At 55.4% G+C, this 15,128-nt stretch overlaps 1 protein-coding gene across 2 annotated transcripts; it reads left to right on the forward strand.

Moving 5' to 3' along the window:
• Positions 1-3,907: 3,907 nt before the first annotated feature.
• Positions 3,908-14,785, forward strand: TMEM61 (transmembrane protein 61). 2 transcript variants are annotated; one of them, XM_045477527.1, is made up of 4 exons: positions 3,908-4,025; positions 4,380-4,486; positions 8,344-8,693; positions 14,348-14,785. In XM_045477527.1, the coding sequence occupies exons 2-4, from the start codon at positions 4,472-4,474 to the stop codon at positions 14,667-14,669; spliced, it is 687 nt and encodes a 228-aa protein (XP_045333483.1). In that variant the 5' UTR covers positions 3,908-4,025; positions 4,380-4,471; the 3' UTR covers positions 14,670-14,785. The 2 variants fall into 2 exon arrangements, with proteins under 2 accessions (XP_045333483.1, XP_045333484.1); XM_045477528.1 differs by having other exon boundaries at positions 3,934-4,186.
• The last annotated feature ends 343 nt before the right edge of the window (positions 14,786-15,128 follow it).

Raw genomic sequence — 15,128 nt, forward strand, 5'->3', positions numbered from 1 at the left:
TGCCAGCTTTGAGGTGGCACGGGGTGGGGGAGAAGGGTGGGCACGGGACATGAGATGTCTATGCCTGCCCACAAGATGCTGTCTGTAGGTGAGTGAGACATGTAAGCAAATGATGAGAGTGCAGTGACATGTGGAAAGGTATCCAAGATAGACTGTGTTAAATGAAAATAGAAGCTTATTAAAAATGGTATGCAATGCATGATCAGATTTTTGTAAGACGTGCACTTTTGGAAAAGAGTTATGTCATAATGTCACAGGGGCTGGTTGTCCCTAGGTGGTTGGTGGTCTTGGAAAAGGCCAAGAAGCAGGAGGTGGAAGAGGGAAAGAGGATGCTCTTCCCAGAAGATCGTGGATTCTCTCACTGCTTCTTTCTTTGTGCAGATAGAATAATAATAATAGTAATAATAATAGCCAATATTGCTAACACTATGAGCCAAGTACTGTTGCTAAGCACATTATATAATAACTCATTTAATCCTCATAACAACCCTGAGAAGCCTGATTCCAGGGCTTATTTCTCGTTGCTTCTCCAAATGTGGCCCAGGACCATGGACCCCAGAGCAGCCTGCTCGAAAAGGTGAGAGTGCGAGGGCAGGGGTGAGAGAGTGAGCAGACCCTGTGCAGATGAGGCTATATTCAGGGAAATGTTTTTCTTCTCTCACAGGGCTCTGTATCTGTGAAGGCAGATATTCTGATTTCTTTTTAAAGTTTTTTTTGTTTCAATGTTTATTTATTTTTGAGACAGAGACAGAGCATAAGCAGGGGAGGGGCAGAGAGAGAGGGAGACACAGAATCGGAAGCAGGTTCCAGGCTCTAAGCTGTCAGCACAGAGCCCGACACGGGGCTGGAACTCACAAACCATGAGATCATGACCTGAGCCTAAGTCGGACACAACCGACTGAGCCACCCAGGCGCCCCTGATTTCTTCTAACTTATTGATATATTCTAAATTCTCTGCAATCTCCACTATTTTTTTTTTAAGTTTATTTATTTGTGAGGGAGAGTGAGAGAGAGAGAATGAGAGAGAGAGAGCGTGCACAAGCAGGAGAGGGGCAGAGAGAGGGAGACACAGACTCCCAAGCAGGTTCCAGGCTCTGAGCTGTCAGCGCGGAGGCCAATGCGGGCTCCCAGCGCAGAACCCACAGACTGCGAGATCATGACCTGAGCGGAAGTTGGATGCTTAACCGAGCCACCCAGGCGCCCCCAGCTATTTCTTTTCATTGGAATGGAAGAAGGGAAGGCGTGTGGTTTTGTGTCGGCGGGCTCAGGGTAATGATGGACTTTACAGACTTGTAGGAGCTTGGGAGAGGGACCAGATCGTTCTGCTTTGGGGCACTGAGGAAAAGTCACCCAGAGGAGGTGACCTGTGACCTGAGTCTTAAAGGAAGTGTGTGAGGTCATCAGGTGAAGCTCACCGGATGTAGCAAAGGTCTGGCATTGTGCTTGGAACACCCTGGACCATGAGTTCAGGAGTGGCCTGAGGGGAGCACGGGGAATGAAGCTGGGGAGTGGATACTCGGCAGCTGGGGTCATCATTCTGAGAGGACCGGGGAGCACAGAAAGTCTTAGGTGGGCGAGGGATTGGAGGGACTGGTTGGGGTGCTGGTTTAGAGGCTCAGGCTGGCGCAGCATGAAGGGCAGACAGTCTAGGGGCAGAGAGGCCAGTGAGAGGTGTTGGCAGCAGCCCTGATTGGAACCGAGGAGGGGCCAATATGGCTAAAATGGAAAAGTGCATATGGGTCTAGAAGATTCAGACCCATGTGGGTTTTAGCACCCCCTCTCCCCCCCCCCGCCTCCCTTCACTTACTAGCTATGTAACCCTGGCATTCTCACTCAGCCTCGATGACTTAGCTGAGGTGACAGCTAATGGGAAAAGCAGATGGCCGGTGACATGTGATAAGCGGGTACAAGCGGTAACTCTCTTCTCCACCCCCTTGAGGCAGAAGCTGGTCACCGATTTTCTCCTGCGAGTCGCCCAGCTGGTGCTCAGGAAAGTGTGAGGTTGCTTGCTCAGGAAGGGTCTATGAGCACTCTGGTCCCGGCGGTGCTGGGCCTGGCTGGGTCCTGAGCCCAGCCACATCTGGTCCCTGCCCTTGGGGAGGTCACCATCAGCTAGGAGAGAATCACAAATAGAGCCACGATGCCATGTGAGGGTGCACCCAGGCCAGCTTCTTATGCATAAGGCCTTATTAACCCTCATAGCTACCCTGGGAAGGAGGGGCCATGATCTCCACTTTACAGATAAAGCAACAGCAGGTCCAAGAAAAGGATGTGGCCAGGATCTTCTTGCCTGGAGGTGGCTGAGTCGGGACAGAACACAACCTGTCCAACTCCAGGGCCTGGTGTCCAGCCTGGGCCAGGGGACTCAGGTTTAAGCAGGGTCAGGGGTGTCCCCAAGTGGGGACCTCCACCTCACCAACTTGTGACGTACCCCCGGGCCTACTGACGGAGGAGTGGCGGGGTCGATGGGTCCTGATCAGTGAGGGGCTCACGCCCTGCATGGACACCTGCCCCTGCAGGAGTGAGTGGGGCAGGGTGCTTCAAGGAGGAGCTTCCTCCTCTTATCTCTGTCCTCAGAGCAAGTCCATGAGGGCACCACAGGGGCTGCTGGGGACCTTTGGTCCCCACCGGCTTGTCCCCACCTCCAGATTGAGAACAGCAAAGCTGAAGGAGGTTCTGGTCTGAGGTCAGCCGCTTCTCAACTCTCTGTAGGCCTCCCGAGCTTCCTGAGGCTCACACACAGCCAAGATGAAAAGGACCTCACAGTCAGAGGAGTCTGTGCTCAGAGAACACTAATGCTCTTGGGTGGCATTTCCTTGGAGACGAGGAGGGAAGGAACCGGGGACCTGGGCCCCGCTGCTGACCTGCTGTTATGACTGAGGCAGTGGTTTCCCCTCTCTGAGCTTTAGATCCCAGCTGGACAGGCTGCTCTGACCTTCTGTGTCCCTGGGCTGGAAGGACAGTTGGTCGCCACCAGTTTGGTGGGGAACCATTGGCTGTGGCTGAGGGGAATGTGGCCCAGTCCCCTGGCTTATTGGAGCAGCAGGAAAAGACAAAAGCAAAACCAGGACCTCAGGTAGTCCAGGGGCTGGCTCTCTTTGACCAACACGGATCTGTGGAGGTTTAACCAGCCTGTGATTTTGCCCAGGCTTTGCACTCACTGCTCCTTCAGCCTGGACACGACGCCCCGTTCCTGACGCTCTAGGAGTCCTCAGGTGTCCTCCTGTAGAAGACTCCATACACCTCCATATGCCTCACCTGACCTGCAGACTCCTGAATCACCTGTCCCCCCAAACCGCCTTTAGCCTGCACTTGGTAAAGGGCCTAGCACTTAACCTGCCCCACTTAACGCATTCAGTCCCGGAAGACCTGTGAGTTGGAATCATCAGCCCTCCTTTGCCACAGAAGGAAGAAGGTGCAGAGAAGTTAGGTCACACGGCAGGTGGGAGGCCCTGCTCCCAAGCCCCAGTGTCCCCAGCCTCTCAGGGCCAGGGCAGCCACCTCCTGCAGGGACCGGAGGAAGCGTGTAAATGCCAGCCGTTATTTCTGAGAACGCCTTCCTCCTCAGGATCTGAGGTCCTGGAGGGAGGCCTGCTCTCAGATTCAGTGCGCTGAGAAGCAAAAGCCAGTCACTACCAAGAAGTATGCGGTAAACCCTCTTTGGGCCTCAGTTTCCCTCCCTGTAGAGTGAGAGCGAGGAGGCATGGGCTCAGGTCTCCTAGAGCCCTCTCGGACCGGGACTGAGGTTTGGTGGCTCTGGGAGGAGTCCGTCTGGGCTCTCAAGCCCGCTCCAGTGGGGCAGCGGGGCGGGAGGGCTGCGAGGACAGCCAGCTCCCGATGGTGGCCACCCCTGCCCGGCGCTCCCCGCGGCCTAGAAACCCTAACCCCTCCCTCCCCAGTCGCGCTGTCGCTTTAAGGTCGGGCGGGGCCAGCGACCGCTGAGGCGCGGAGCTCCCAGAGCGGCCACCCGGAGTCTCTGGCCTGACCGACGACGACGGCACGCGAGGACCGGGATCGCAGGGGAGGTGGGGCGGCCGGTGCCCCCCCAGCTCGAGCCCGAGTCGGGGGCGGAGGACGAAGCCCGGCCCCGCACACGCCTGGCGCCCCAGAGCGCCCCTGCAGCTCGCAGAGCCCCTGTGGGGATCACAGCCCCCCCCCGCCCCCCCCGCCGGCAGGCACGCGTGGGGTGCGGCCTGCTGGGCACCTCGCTGCACCGTAGGGGGTGGCGGGAGCGGGTGGGACGCAGGGCGACTGCGGGGGGCGGGGGGGGGGGCATTCGGATACCCTTGGACCAGACGGAGAGCCCGACCTTGGGGCTTTCGGGGGAACGCGGAAAACCGGGCTAGGGGACCTTCAACAGGGCTGCTCCCTAACTCCAGGCGCCTCCTGCAAACCCGAGGGACAGCCATCCCCAGGACTGCACCTCCCTCTGGTCCCTGCGCCTGGACCACGCCTGACCACCTGCCGCCTGATGGCTTCATCTGAGGTGGGTATAAGCTTCCTCCTCTCCTTCCTTCCTGAGCATCTCAGCACCTCCTAATGCTGACCCCTCCTGGACCCTCCTCTCTTCACCTTGACTTCGGTGGCTTGGCGGTGCAGAGTGGACACCCAGGTCCTCTTCCTGTGTTCTAACTGGCCGGGTGGCCTTGAGCACGGCAGTCAGGGCCTTAGTTTACCCAGAAGTTGATTGGGATGGTTTGGACCACTCCCTGTTCAGATGGCTTAGCTCTTCCGGAAGGGTAGCACTTGGAGTTCCCTTGTTGGTTGCAGAGACAGTGTAATGGTGCCCATTTTACAGAGGAGGGAGCTGAGGCGTGGAGAAGCTAGATAAATTGCACAGTGTCAGAGTCAGGGTCCATCCTTGTCCAGCTCTGTATCACCGTGCTTCATTACAGCTTGCTGTCTTGCCGCCTCGTCTTTACCACTTGCTCTCTTCCCTGAGAGGCAGAATTTGAGCTCAGAGATGCTGAGCAGTTTCAAGGTCACAGGGCTCATGGAATGGCCGCAGTTAGAGGGAGCGATAAATCGGAGGCAGGGATAGGCCTCCTCTGGCTGGTGGGAGGTGGGGCCGGCAGCAGCAGGTGGGCCTCTGGGAGGAGGTGGTGTTTGGACTGGGTCTTGAAGGGGGGGATGTGAAATGAGGGCCCTGGGTGGGGACAGACGACTCCCCAGGACGAGGTCCCCAGGTCCCCAGCATTGGGTTCAAATTTGGCACTGACCCCAGGCAAGCTGTCACCCTCCAAGCTCCATGAGGCTGTTGCAAGGATTCAGTCGGGGGCACCGATAAAGCGCGGGGTGGTGCCCAGCCCGTGTAAATGCCCAGCGCACGTCTGCCGCCTCCATCAGCATGTACGTAGGGCAAGGGAGAGATGGAAAGGGGACGTCTCACATGCAGGTCATGTTCATCCTGAGGGGCGGAAGCAATGATGATTCACATGTTGCATTTTTATTCACTTCTGGGGTCCTCTCTCTTTCTCACAACGAGCAACTATTGTTTTTATAGGAGTCTAAGGGCATCTGAAGTTGCCCTGTGCAGAAGCAAGTTCTTCAAGGGTTGAGAAGCAAAGCAATTTCTGGCTTTGGGCAGAGTCCTCTACCTTTCTGGGCTAGGTCTCCTCATTTGCAAAGCAGGAATTTTCTCGCCCTGCCCTACCCACCCCCCTCGGTTGTGGGGAGTGTGAAGAGGGGCCTTGGTATACAGGCAAGGCCTTATGAACTGTTACTGATCTGCTGTGGGTTTTAAGTGGGTTTTCCAAGCTGATTGCTGCAGCTCTCCCTCTCGACAGCCTCTCGTAGCTGTCTAACTTTGGAGAGGGAGGAGTCGGGTTCATCTCCTCCCCCCAACAATAATGGAGACAGGAGGCACTTGCCCCACAGACCGATTCACAGGAAGAGAATGGCAGGTGATTTACGGATGACATTTTTCTATACGCTGCTGGTGGTCTGGGGGCTCAGAAAGATTTGGGGTCCACTCTTAGAGCACCCCTGCTACATGTATACATTCTCTCTCATAGGTACACATGTACACACACGTGTATGTGTTTTTAAATGTTTGCTTATTTTTGAGAGAGAGAGACAGACAGACAGACAGACCCAGAACGGGGGAGGGGCAGAGAGCAAGGGAGACACAGAATCCGAAGAAGGCTCCAGGCTGTCGGCACAGAGCCCTACACGGGGCTCGAACCCACGAACTGCGAGATCATGGCCTGAGCCGAAGTTGGATGCTTAACTGACTAAGCCGCCCAGGCGCCCCCCCCCCCCCACCAACGCACATGTGTTTTTAAACAGAATTGACGACATGCCCTTTTGTTGTTGTTGTTGTTGTTTTTTCTTAATGTGTTTATTTATTTTTGAGACAGAGAGAGACAGAGCATGAGCAGGGAAGGGGCAGAGAGAGAGGGAGACACAGAATCAGAAGCAGGCTCCAGCCTCCGAGCCATCAGCACAGAGCCCGATATGGGGCTCAAACTCACAGACTGTGAGATCATGACCTGAGCCGAAGTCAGACGCTCAACCGACTGAGCCACCCAGGCGCCCCAACGACATGCCCTTTTGAAGTCTAAAGCTTCACCTGCTATATCTTGAACATGATGCCCCTCAGCTCTCCTAGGAGCTAGCAGCTACACAGCAGGGCATTGTTTGGGTGCAGCATATTTGGCCGGGTAAGCCCTCATTTGGAAGGCATTCCTGATCCCTGAAGTCTCAGGTCTGCGAGTTCCCCAGCCCCCTGCTTCACTGACTCAGATTTTGGAAAAGGACAGTGTCTCTAACTTCTCCTAGCAGCCTGCTAAAGAACCTGACCTTTGTGAGGGTAAGGAAACAGGCCCGGAGCGGTTGGTAAGCTTACCCCAGAACTGCAGAATGGGGACCAAGGCCAGGTCTCCACTCCATGGCTGGCTGTTGCAGTTGCCGAACTCCTGTGTCGCCTCCCTTGTCCTAGCCCCTCCCAGCTGTAAGGGAGGCTGTTCACATAACAAGTGTTTGCCCAGTAACGCCTTCCCTCACTTAAGAGAATTTCTTCAACAAATGTTCATCGAGCGGCCACTATGTGCTAGGCACTGGGGGATACAGCAGTGAACGGGGCCAATATGGGCCTGTCCTCAGTGTGCTCACTGGCTGGTGGGGAGGACAAGCAAAGGAGAGGCTGAGCACAGTCAGAGAAGTGCTGTGATGCAAGAAGGCCCGGGCCCTTGGTGTTGAAATGAAGGCTTCTCGGGTGAGGACCAATCTGAGACTTGAGGGGAGATAATGGCAAGTTATCAGACAGAGGGAACAGCATGTACAATGGCCTAGAGATTGGCTTTGGGGGCAACGTGGACGTGGGTTTCAGCCTCTTCCTGTCTGTATGCTCTGGGGCCAGTTTTCCTCCCAGTTTGCGTTTTTCCTGTGCATTTTTTCTTTATCCGATTGACATGCTACCCTATGCGTAATTTGGCATACAAAGCTGAAAAAAGAGGGGCACCTGCGTGGCTCAGTCTCCTGAGCATCTGACTGTTTTTTCCGCTCAGGTCATGATCCCAGGGTCGTGGGATCAAGTCCTGCTTCCAGCTCATGCCGAGTGTGGAGCCTGCTTAAGATTCTCTCTCTCTCAAAAAAAAAAAAAGCTGAAAGAAGGAAGATATACACGTCTCCCCTGTTGTTAAACATTTGTACTGAGCTTGTTTTTTCAGACGAGTTGTTAACATCCCGTCTAGAGGGTACGCCGTGGTTTATTCACCAGTTGCCTATAGTTGGATGTTTAGACTTTTTCCAAATTAGGACCATTATCCATAAGGCCATGGTGAACACCTTTTTGCACAAAGGTGCCTCAGGTCGTGCATTTCAACTTGGGACTTCTCTCTTGCTCCTTTACCTGCCCTGGGTTTCGGTGCCTTCCTCTGTCAAATTCGACCTCTTGGGATTGTGACCAGGGGAGGTGAGGCAATGCAGAACCAGCAGGTCTCGACCCTGAAGGCCTGCTGGACTCAACAGGTGTTCACTCTCTTCCCTCCCAGCCTGTAGTAGACGGGGTGGGGGTGGGAGTCATACCCACCAGGCTGATGGGACCTATGAGGCCCCGAGAGGCCCAGAGTGAACATAGCCACACTTACTGAGCTCCTGGGCCCCAGGCATGGTGCTGGGTAACTTGAGACACATTCTCTGTGGCCTTCGAAACGGCCCTGCAAAGTCGGGAGTGTCATCTCCGTTTAACAGATGAGGAAACTGAGGCACAGAGGAGTCAAATAGCCTCTCCAAGGTTACACCGTGACCTCAGACAGGGGAGGACTAAAACGTGGGTCTGCAGTACCCCAGCAGGCCTGCCTCATGGCCCATTACCTCCTGTCTCCCCTTCTCTGTGTTCAGACGTGTGACGTGAGCCGAGCGGCCTCCACGCTCCATTACTGCATGACGGTCAGCGGCACGGTGCTTCTGGTAGCTGGGACACTCTGCTTTGCTTGGTGGAGTGAAGGAGAAGCAGGTGCTCAGCCCGGCCAGCCGGCCCCTCCCACGAGGCATCCGGTGCCTCAGGCCCCCAGTCCCCTGCTCAGGTCCGTCAGCTTCTTCTGCTGCGGTGCAGGCGGCCTGCTACTACTCTTCGGCTTGCTGTGGTCCATCAAGGCCAGCACCCGGGGGCCTCCTCGATGGGACCCATATCACCTCTCCAGAGACCTGTACTACCTCACTGTGGAGCCCTCGGAGAAGGAGAGCTACAGGTCAGCAGGGCAGGGTGGAGGTGATGGGCGGGAGTGGTGGATAAAGCACTGTCATCAGCAGAGTCCTGGAGGGGTTTCAAGCCCTTTGACAGACTTTGACAAACCAGGGTAGTTAGAGCTGTCAGACAGGGATGGACATGGTCCTGTAGAGACATGGAGAAATCCAGGAAGGCTTCATGGAGGAGGTGGCAATTGAGCTCAGCAGGGTACATACAGGGCAGAGTAGCAGAGGGGTTAAACAGAGCCCAGGCCCAGGGGTAAACCTCCTGGAATCCTCTCCTGGTTCTATCACTAACTAGCAAGTAGGACTTCAAGTAGATTGTACCACCCTACCGAGCCTCAACTTCCTCATCTGAAATAAGACAGGAATAAGAATAGCACAATAATAGCAAATACCTGCACTTACCATCTGTGGGACACTGTTCTAAGGGCTTTTCATGTATTTACTCATTTTGTTTTCCCAGCAGCTCTCTGAAGTAGGGACTGTTATTAACTCCATCTATAGATGAGGAGCCCAAAGTGCCAAGACATTAACTAACTTGCCCAAGGACACCCAGCTAACGTGTGTGTGAGTCGGGACTTGAACTGAGTCTGCACCCTCACTGCTCCCTAGCTCAGGGGACATGGGGGAGAATCCAATGGGATGATGTCTGTGTAGAACGTAGCCCAGCGCCTGGCACACAGTAGGTGCACAGGAAGTGTCAGCTGTTCCTGAAGTGGATAATGTAGAGACACGTTTGGGACGGGCCAAAGAGCATGTGCAAAGGCTCCGGGGTGGGTTGGGGGTGGAGACAAAATCTTGCATTAAGACCGTATTTCTCAACCTTTTTAAAATTGTCTCTCCCTCTAAGGAGCCTTTTAGGTATTTTTTTTTCAATGTTTATTTATTTATTTGTTTGTTTTGAGAGAGAGAGAGAGAGAGAGCGCGAGCGAGCCGGGGAGAGGCAAAGAGGGAGGGAGAGAGAGAATCCCAAGCAGGCTCCAGGCCCCGTGCTGTCAGTGCAGAGCCCGACGCGGGGCTGGAACCCGTGAACTGTGAGATCATGACCTAAGCCAAGATCAGGAGTCTGACCCTTAACTGACTGAGCCACCCAGGCGCCCTGGCATTTTTTTCTTAATCCCACACCCCCTCCATGAAATTTTCATACCACAGATATATTGCATATTTGTCTGCTCTGTATGTATCTCTGTATTATATACATCTACAGAGCATCACCAAGATACCAAGAGCTCTTTTTTTTTTTTTTACCTGGGGGAGAAAATGATGCATTATGTGTGCCCTTGTTATATATGTATTCATTCAGTCAAGCATGGGCAGTGCCTCCGAATTGGGCAGCCTGCATGCATCCCCAGTCTTGTCTGCCTGCAAGGTAAGAATTTCTGTTGCCGTTTATGGAAGAAGAAGGTGAAGGTTACACAGCTAAAAAGTGGCAGAGCCCGCTGGCTGCAAAGCTTGTGTGTGTTAGGGGCTAAGTCAGACACTAGCGAGCTGGCCTGGGACCTGGACACCCTTCTTCCCTTAGGGAGAGGGAAAAACAGTATTGTGAGTTAAAGAATGTAACAAATTCTTCCTGCAACTGGCCTGCGATTCCCTGGGGGCAGAGACAATAGAGTATTCACCAGGGGCCATTTGGTACAATGGTCTGGCCTTGGTTTGACCCAACTGTTAGAGAGGGAAGGGCAGGGCCTCCAGCCAGTCCCCTCACGTCTCAGATGAGAAGCCCGGGTCTCAGAGAGACCAATGACCTACCTGGTCACACAGCGAGGTGGTGGGTGACTGGAGGGGAACCAGGCCACGCCTCAGGGTGCTGCAAATGTAACCTGTCCCTGCTCGCCCTCCTATCCTGGCCGGACTGCTGGGGACGGATGTTGTCTGTACACACAGCCATGTTGACTCAACAGGGTCTGGGCCACAGTAGCATCTGTCAGGTGGGACCGGTTGGATTTCATTCCCAGCAAGGCTGCGGAAGAAGCCTGCTCGGGCGGGTGCTCATGGCCCATCAGGTTCGGAGACCCAAGTCTTAGGTTCAGAACTAGGATGGCTGGGTGTCGGGGAGGCTGCTTCTGTTCATGCCCCTTTCTTGTCCCCGAAAGCTGACACAGCCCAGCCTTGCTGCTGGTGAGCCCCGCATCTGGCCCCGCTGGTGGCTGGACAGGAGGCCTCCCAGGGCCCCTGTCCTCAGTGAGTATAGCAGAAAAATCATGGGTCGGGGCGCCTGGGTGGCCCGGTCGGTTAAGCGTCCGACTTCGGCTCAGGTCATGATCTCGCGGTTCGTGAGTTCAAGCCCCGCGTCGGGCTCTGTGCTGAGGGCTCAGAGCCTGGAGCCTGTTTCGGATTCTGTGTCTCCCTCTCTCTCTGACCCTCCCCCGTTCATGCTCTGTCTCTGTCTGTCTCAAAAATAAATAAACATTAAAAATATATATATAAAAGAAAAAGCACGGGTCTATTGAGACGGGAGGGTGTCAGTGTCAGCTCTTTTCTAAGCTGTGCGCCCTTGAGCGTGTTACTTAGACTCTCCGAACCATATCTAATTCTTCATCTGTCATGTGGCCGTGCCAGAACTTTCTCCTGAGATTGCTGTTAGGCTCTGATGAGGTGATAGGTGGGGAAGTGTATGCCTGGCAAAGTTCGTGCACACTTTAGCTTTGCGGCTGCGTATGACTGTGCCTTACAGCTTGAAATGCACTCTAGTGCCCGCTGCCTGATTTGAGTCTCAACAGCTTGGGAGTTAAGCGTTAGGATTAGGCCTATTTCACAGAGGACGGCGCTAAGGTGTGGGGAGAGTCAGGGCTGGGATGGGAAGAAGGGCGATAGGTGCCGTTGGCTTGAGCTTGGCAATTAGGGCTGGGGGCTCTGCTGCTTGGTTGATGCTTGGCCTTTACTCATCTGTACTGTGGCTGAGAGCCGAGCCCCCAGGGTTGTCCTGAACATGTTTAGGGAGCTTACACGTTGGGCAAATAGTATTCCGTCCTTGTCCCTTTCCCCTTCCCGACTGTAGTTGCCTGACTCAGCTGAAGGGTGGCAGAGCCGAGGCCAGGCCCAGGCCTCCTGCCCTCCCGGGGCCAGCCCCAGCCTCCCCTGGAGCTTGCTGGCCTGGGGACCAGAGCAGTGGGCCCACCCCACACCCCTGCAGGGCCCCATATCCAGAATATACCACGTGTTTGTGTGTGTGTGTGTGTGTGTGTGTGTGTGTGTGTGTGAGATATGGCAGCTCTGCATGGGGCCTCCTGTTCCCCCAGTTCCTAGCCTCTGGACCATAGGAACAGGACTTGGGGCTGGCTGGGCCACGCCGGCTACTAATGTGACAGCAGGTGGCACTAGGGCCACTCCATGTCTGCCCTCTAAGCAAACTTCTTGCTGTGGGGTGAGCTTCCCTGGCATCTGTGCCCTACCCTGCTAGCTGTTGCCTGCTGGGGTGGTCCCAGGCATACCCCAAATCTGTCTGGCATCTCCAGGGCTTGGGGAACCAGGGAGTGGCAGGGGTGTGGCTGGGGCACGCGGGAGGGGAGGGAGACATAGGGCTCTGGAAGCTGTATTACCCGCATTTTTCTGAGTGCTGTCAAAGCTTTTTCCATTTTCCCCTCCCCTGAATCTATAAAATGGGAATTCTCATCCCCATTTTACAGATGAGGAGAAGGAGGCTCAGAGGGGCCATGTGAACAAGGCACAGCACGAGACAGTGGAGTCTAGCCTGCTTGCCTCCAGAAGCAATATTCTTTGCCTGCTCTCACGTGCAAAGGATGCTGGGAGCTGAGGGGAGACTGAGACCCCTTATCAGCAACCTCAGTAGCAGGGCTCCCGGGCTGCCTTCCAGGGGAGGAGGGTCTGTGGGAGAGATGTGTAACAGCACTGGATGGGGAGCCCAGATCTGGCTCCTGGCCGGTGCCCTCTATCAGATTGGCATGCAGGCTGGGGGTTAACCCTGAGCTCCCCACCAGCCTACTCCATGACTCTGTCTATGACTGGAAAAGCGAGCCTGCCTCCCCAGTGGGTCACACTGATGGCTGCGGTTGGCTCGGGCTGAGAAGACACGCTCTCCAGAGAAGGGCCATGTCCCCGGCGGGGGGTGGATGCTCAAGTGAGGGGTGACAGCAGGTACCCAGCACTGCCCCCTACCAGCCCCTGGAGTGAAGTTCCCTCCACTACCTCCTCCGAACCCCCGGGGCCAGCCTCCTGCCATCAGCCCCTCCCCTGTCTACACCGGCAGAAGCCATGGTATGCATTGAACTGCTTCCCCACCCGCTCAGACTGATAACTTTGGGCAAGCGACAGCCTGTATGGCACGTACCGTGCGGGTGATCTATGATAACTTTTGTCCCCCACACCCCTTCCTCGCAGAGACTTTTGAGATTTTGTTATCAGCTCCTGTTCACGGAACATGTGCTAAGTGCCCCTTCCCCTGTATTATCTCAATTAATCTTCATAAAGTCCTGGGAGGTGCCCTTGCTGTCCTCATTGTATAGATGGGGAAACTGAGGCTCAGATTAATGGAGTTACTGACCCATGATCTACCACCAAGAATGTGGCAGAGCAGAGAGTTGAACTAGCCACAGCCCAGGCTCATAACCAGCCCTTCAGCTACTTGGTGTGAGAAGCGACCTTCAAGGTCACTTGGTCAGCTCCTGTATCTGGCAGGATCATCCCCAAAGGGGAATCAGCTCAGACGTGGGATCAATGACACTCCTGTCCCCTGGCGTCCTGGGAAGGGAAAGAAGCACCACCTCCCCAGAAGTGACCCGCCAGGGTTCTGAGAGGACTGAGGGCCAGCCTCGTTCCCATCAGCATCGAGGCTAGAATACAGGTAACCTGTTTTTTGAATGTAACCTGTGGGGGCTGGTCACAGAAGCCACAGAGGACCTGGTCTGTGCCTCAAGTCCCTGCGGGGTCATTCATTTGTTGGAGGTAGGGCAAGTCACAGGAAAGCCAGGCTGTTTAGAGATGGATGTGGTTCACCTGGTAGGTAGTGAGCTCTCCATCTCTGGAGGTATGCAAGTGGAAGTAATCACTTCGCAGACTTGCCATATTGGGGCCTCAAGCATCCAGATGGGCAGGAGAATCGATGTCTCCCATCCCGCCTGGAGTATCTACAACTCCGGATCTTGTAAGGGATTATTACAATAAGCTAGAAGTCTTTCTGCCGATGAGCCATCCTTCTTTCAACAAACATCCCCAGGCACCTGCCCTCAGCCCATGGATGCTCAAAGTCCATCCTTGCCCTCAGGGACAACCTAGGGGACCTGGTAGGGTCAATGCAGTGTCGGGGAAGAGCCCTCTGGGAGCCCAGAGCAGGGAGCGAGAGCTTTGCGCGGAGAGGGCGGACCAGTAAGAAAGCTTCCCAGAAGAGCCTCAAAGGACAAGTGGGGATGGGCCAACAGGGAGGGGGGCGGGGGAGGATGGACCTTCCCGGCAGAGAGAACTGAGGAGTTGCAGCGAGCGAGCGCGTGTGGGGAACTCACAGGATGGGGTGGGCAGAGTGGGAGGGCTGCGGTTGGCAGAGCTGACTCATGCCAAGCTCTGAGTGTGTACCTGGGGCCCACAACGGGTTTGGACAGGGCGTGAAGTCTTCCCCAGCCCCAGCCTCCCTTGCTCTTTCCCTGGCGTGCAGTACGTTTGCCCTTGCCCCTGCTACAGCCTCTCTTCTTCTGTCTCGCAGGATCCCAAAGGTGGTTGGCATCCCCACTTACGAGGAGGCCGTGGGCTGGCCACTTGCCGAGGGGCCCCTGACGCCACCTGCCGAGGGGCCCCCGACACCCCCTGCGTACCCCGCGGAAGAAAGCCCGAAGGACTGTGCCTCCGGGGATGCCCTGCGTGGGACCCAGCCCCCCTTGCCACCGCCCAGCTACGAGAGCATCATCAGTGCTGTCAACAGCCTCTCTGGAGAGACAGTCCCCGCCACCGCGTGCTCCTGCCCAGGCCCGGCTCAGACGACAGTGGGGGGAGGCACACTCCAAAGCTGGAGACAGATGAGCTTCTAGTGCATAATACAGTGCCTGGTACCCAGGAGGCGCCCAGCAAATGTTTGTTGCTGAATGCTGTTTTATCGACCTACGGCTGTGTAACAAACGGCTTAAAATAAATCCATTTTATTCTCTCTCGCGACTCCGTGGGTTGTCTGGGCCCAGCTGGGTGGTTTTTCTGCTGCACACGATGCTGGTGGGGCTGCAAGTCATGCGGGGGACCCAGTCAGAATGTCAGAGATGGCTCATTCAGATAGCTAGCAGCCGGGAGATTTTGACGTGCAGATGAGAACGTGGGGGCCCTCGGGCCACACACTGAGTTTGTGATCAGAAGAATGTGGGCTCTGAATTCAGACCTCCTGGGCATGGGTTCCACCTTGAACGAGTGGCTTTGCCCTCTCTGCCTTGGTTTCCTCATGTATACGATGGGAATTGGGAACGACAGAGGCGTCGGCCCCTACCCGAGGAGCTGGGTTG

This window comes from Leopardus geoffroyi, chromosome C1 (genome assembly GCF_018350155.1).
Source record: "Leopardus geoffroyi isolate Oge1 chromosome C1, O.geoffroyi_Oge1_pat1.0, whole genome shotgun sequence".
Lineage (NCBI taxonomy): Eukaryota > Metazoa > Chordata > Mammalia > Carnivora > Felidae > Leopardus > Leopardus geoffroyi.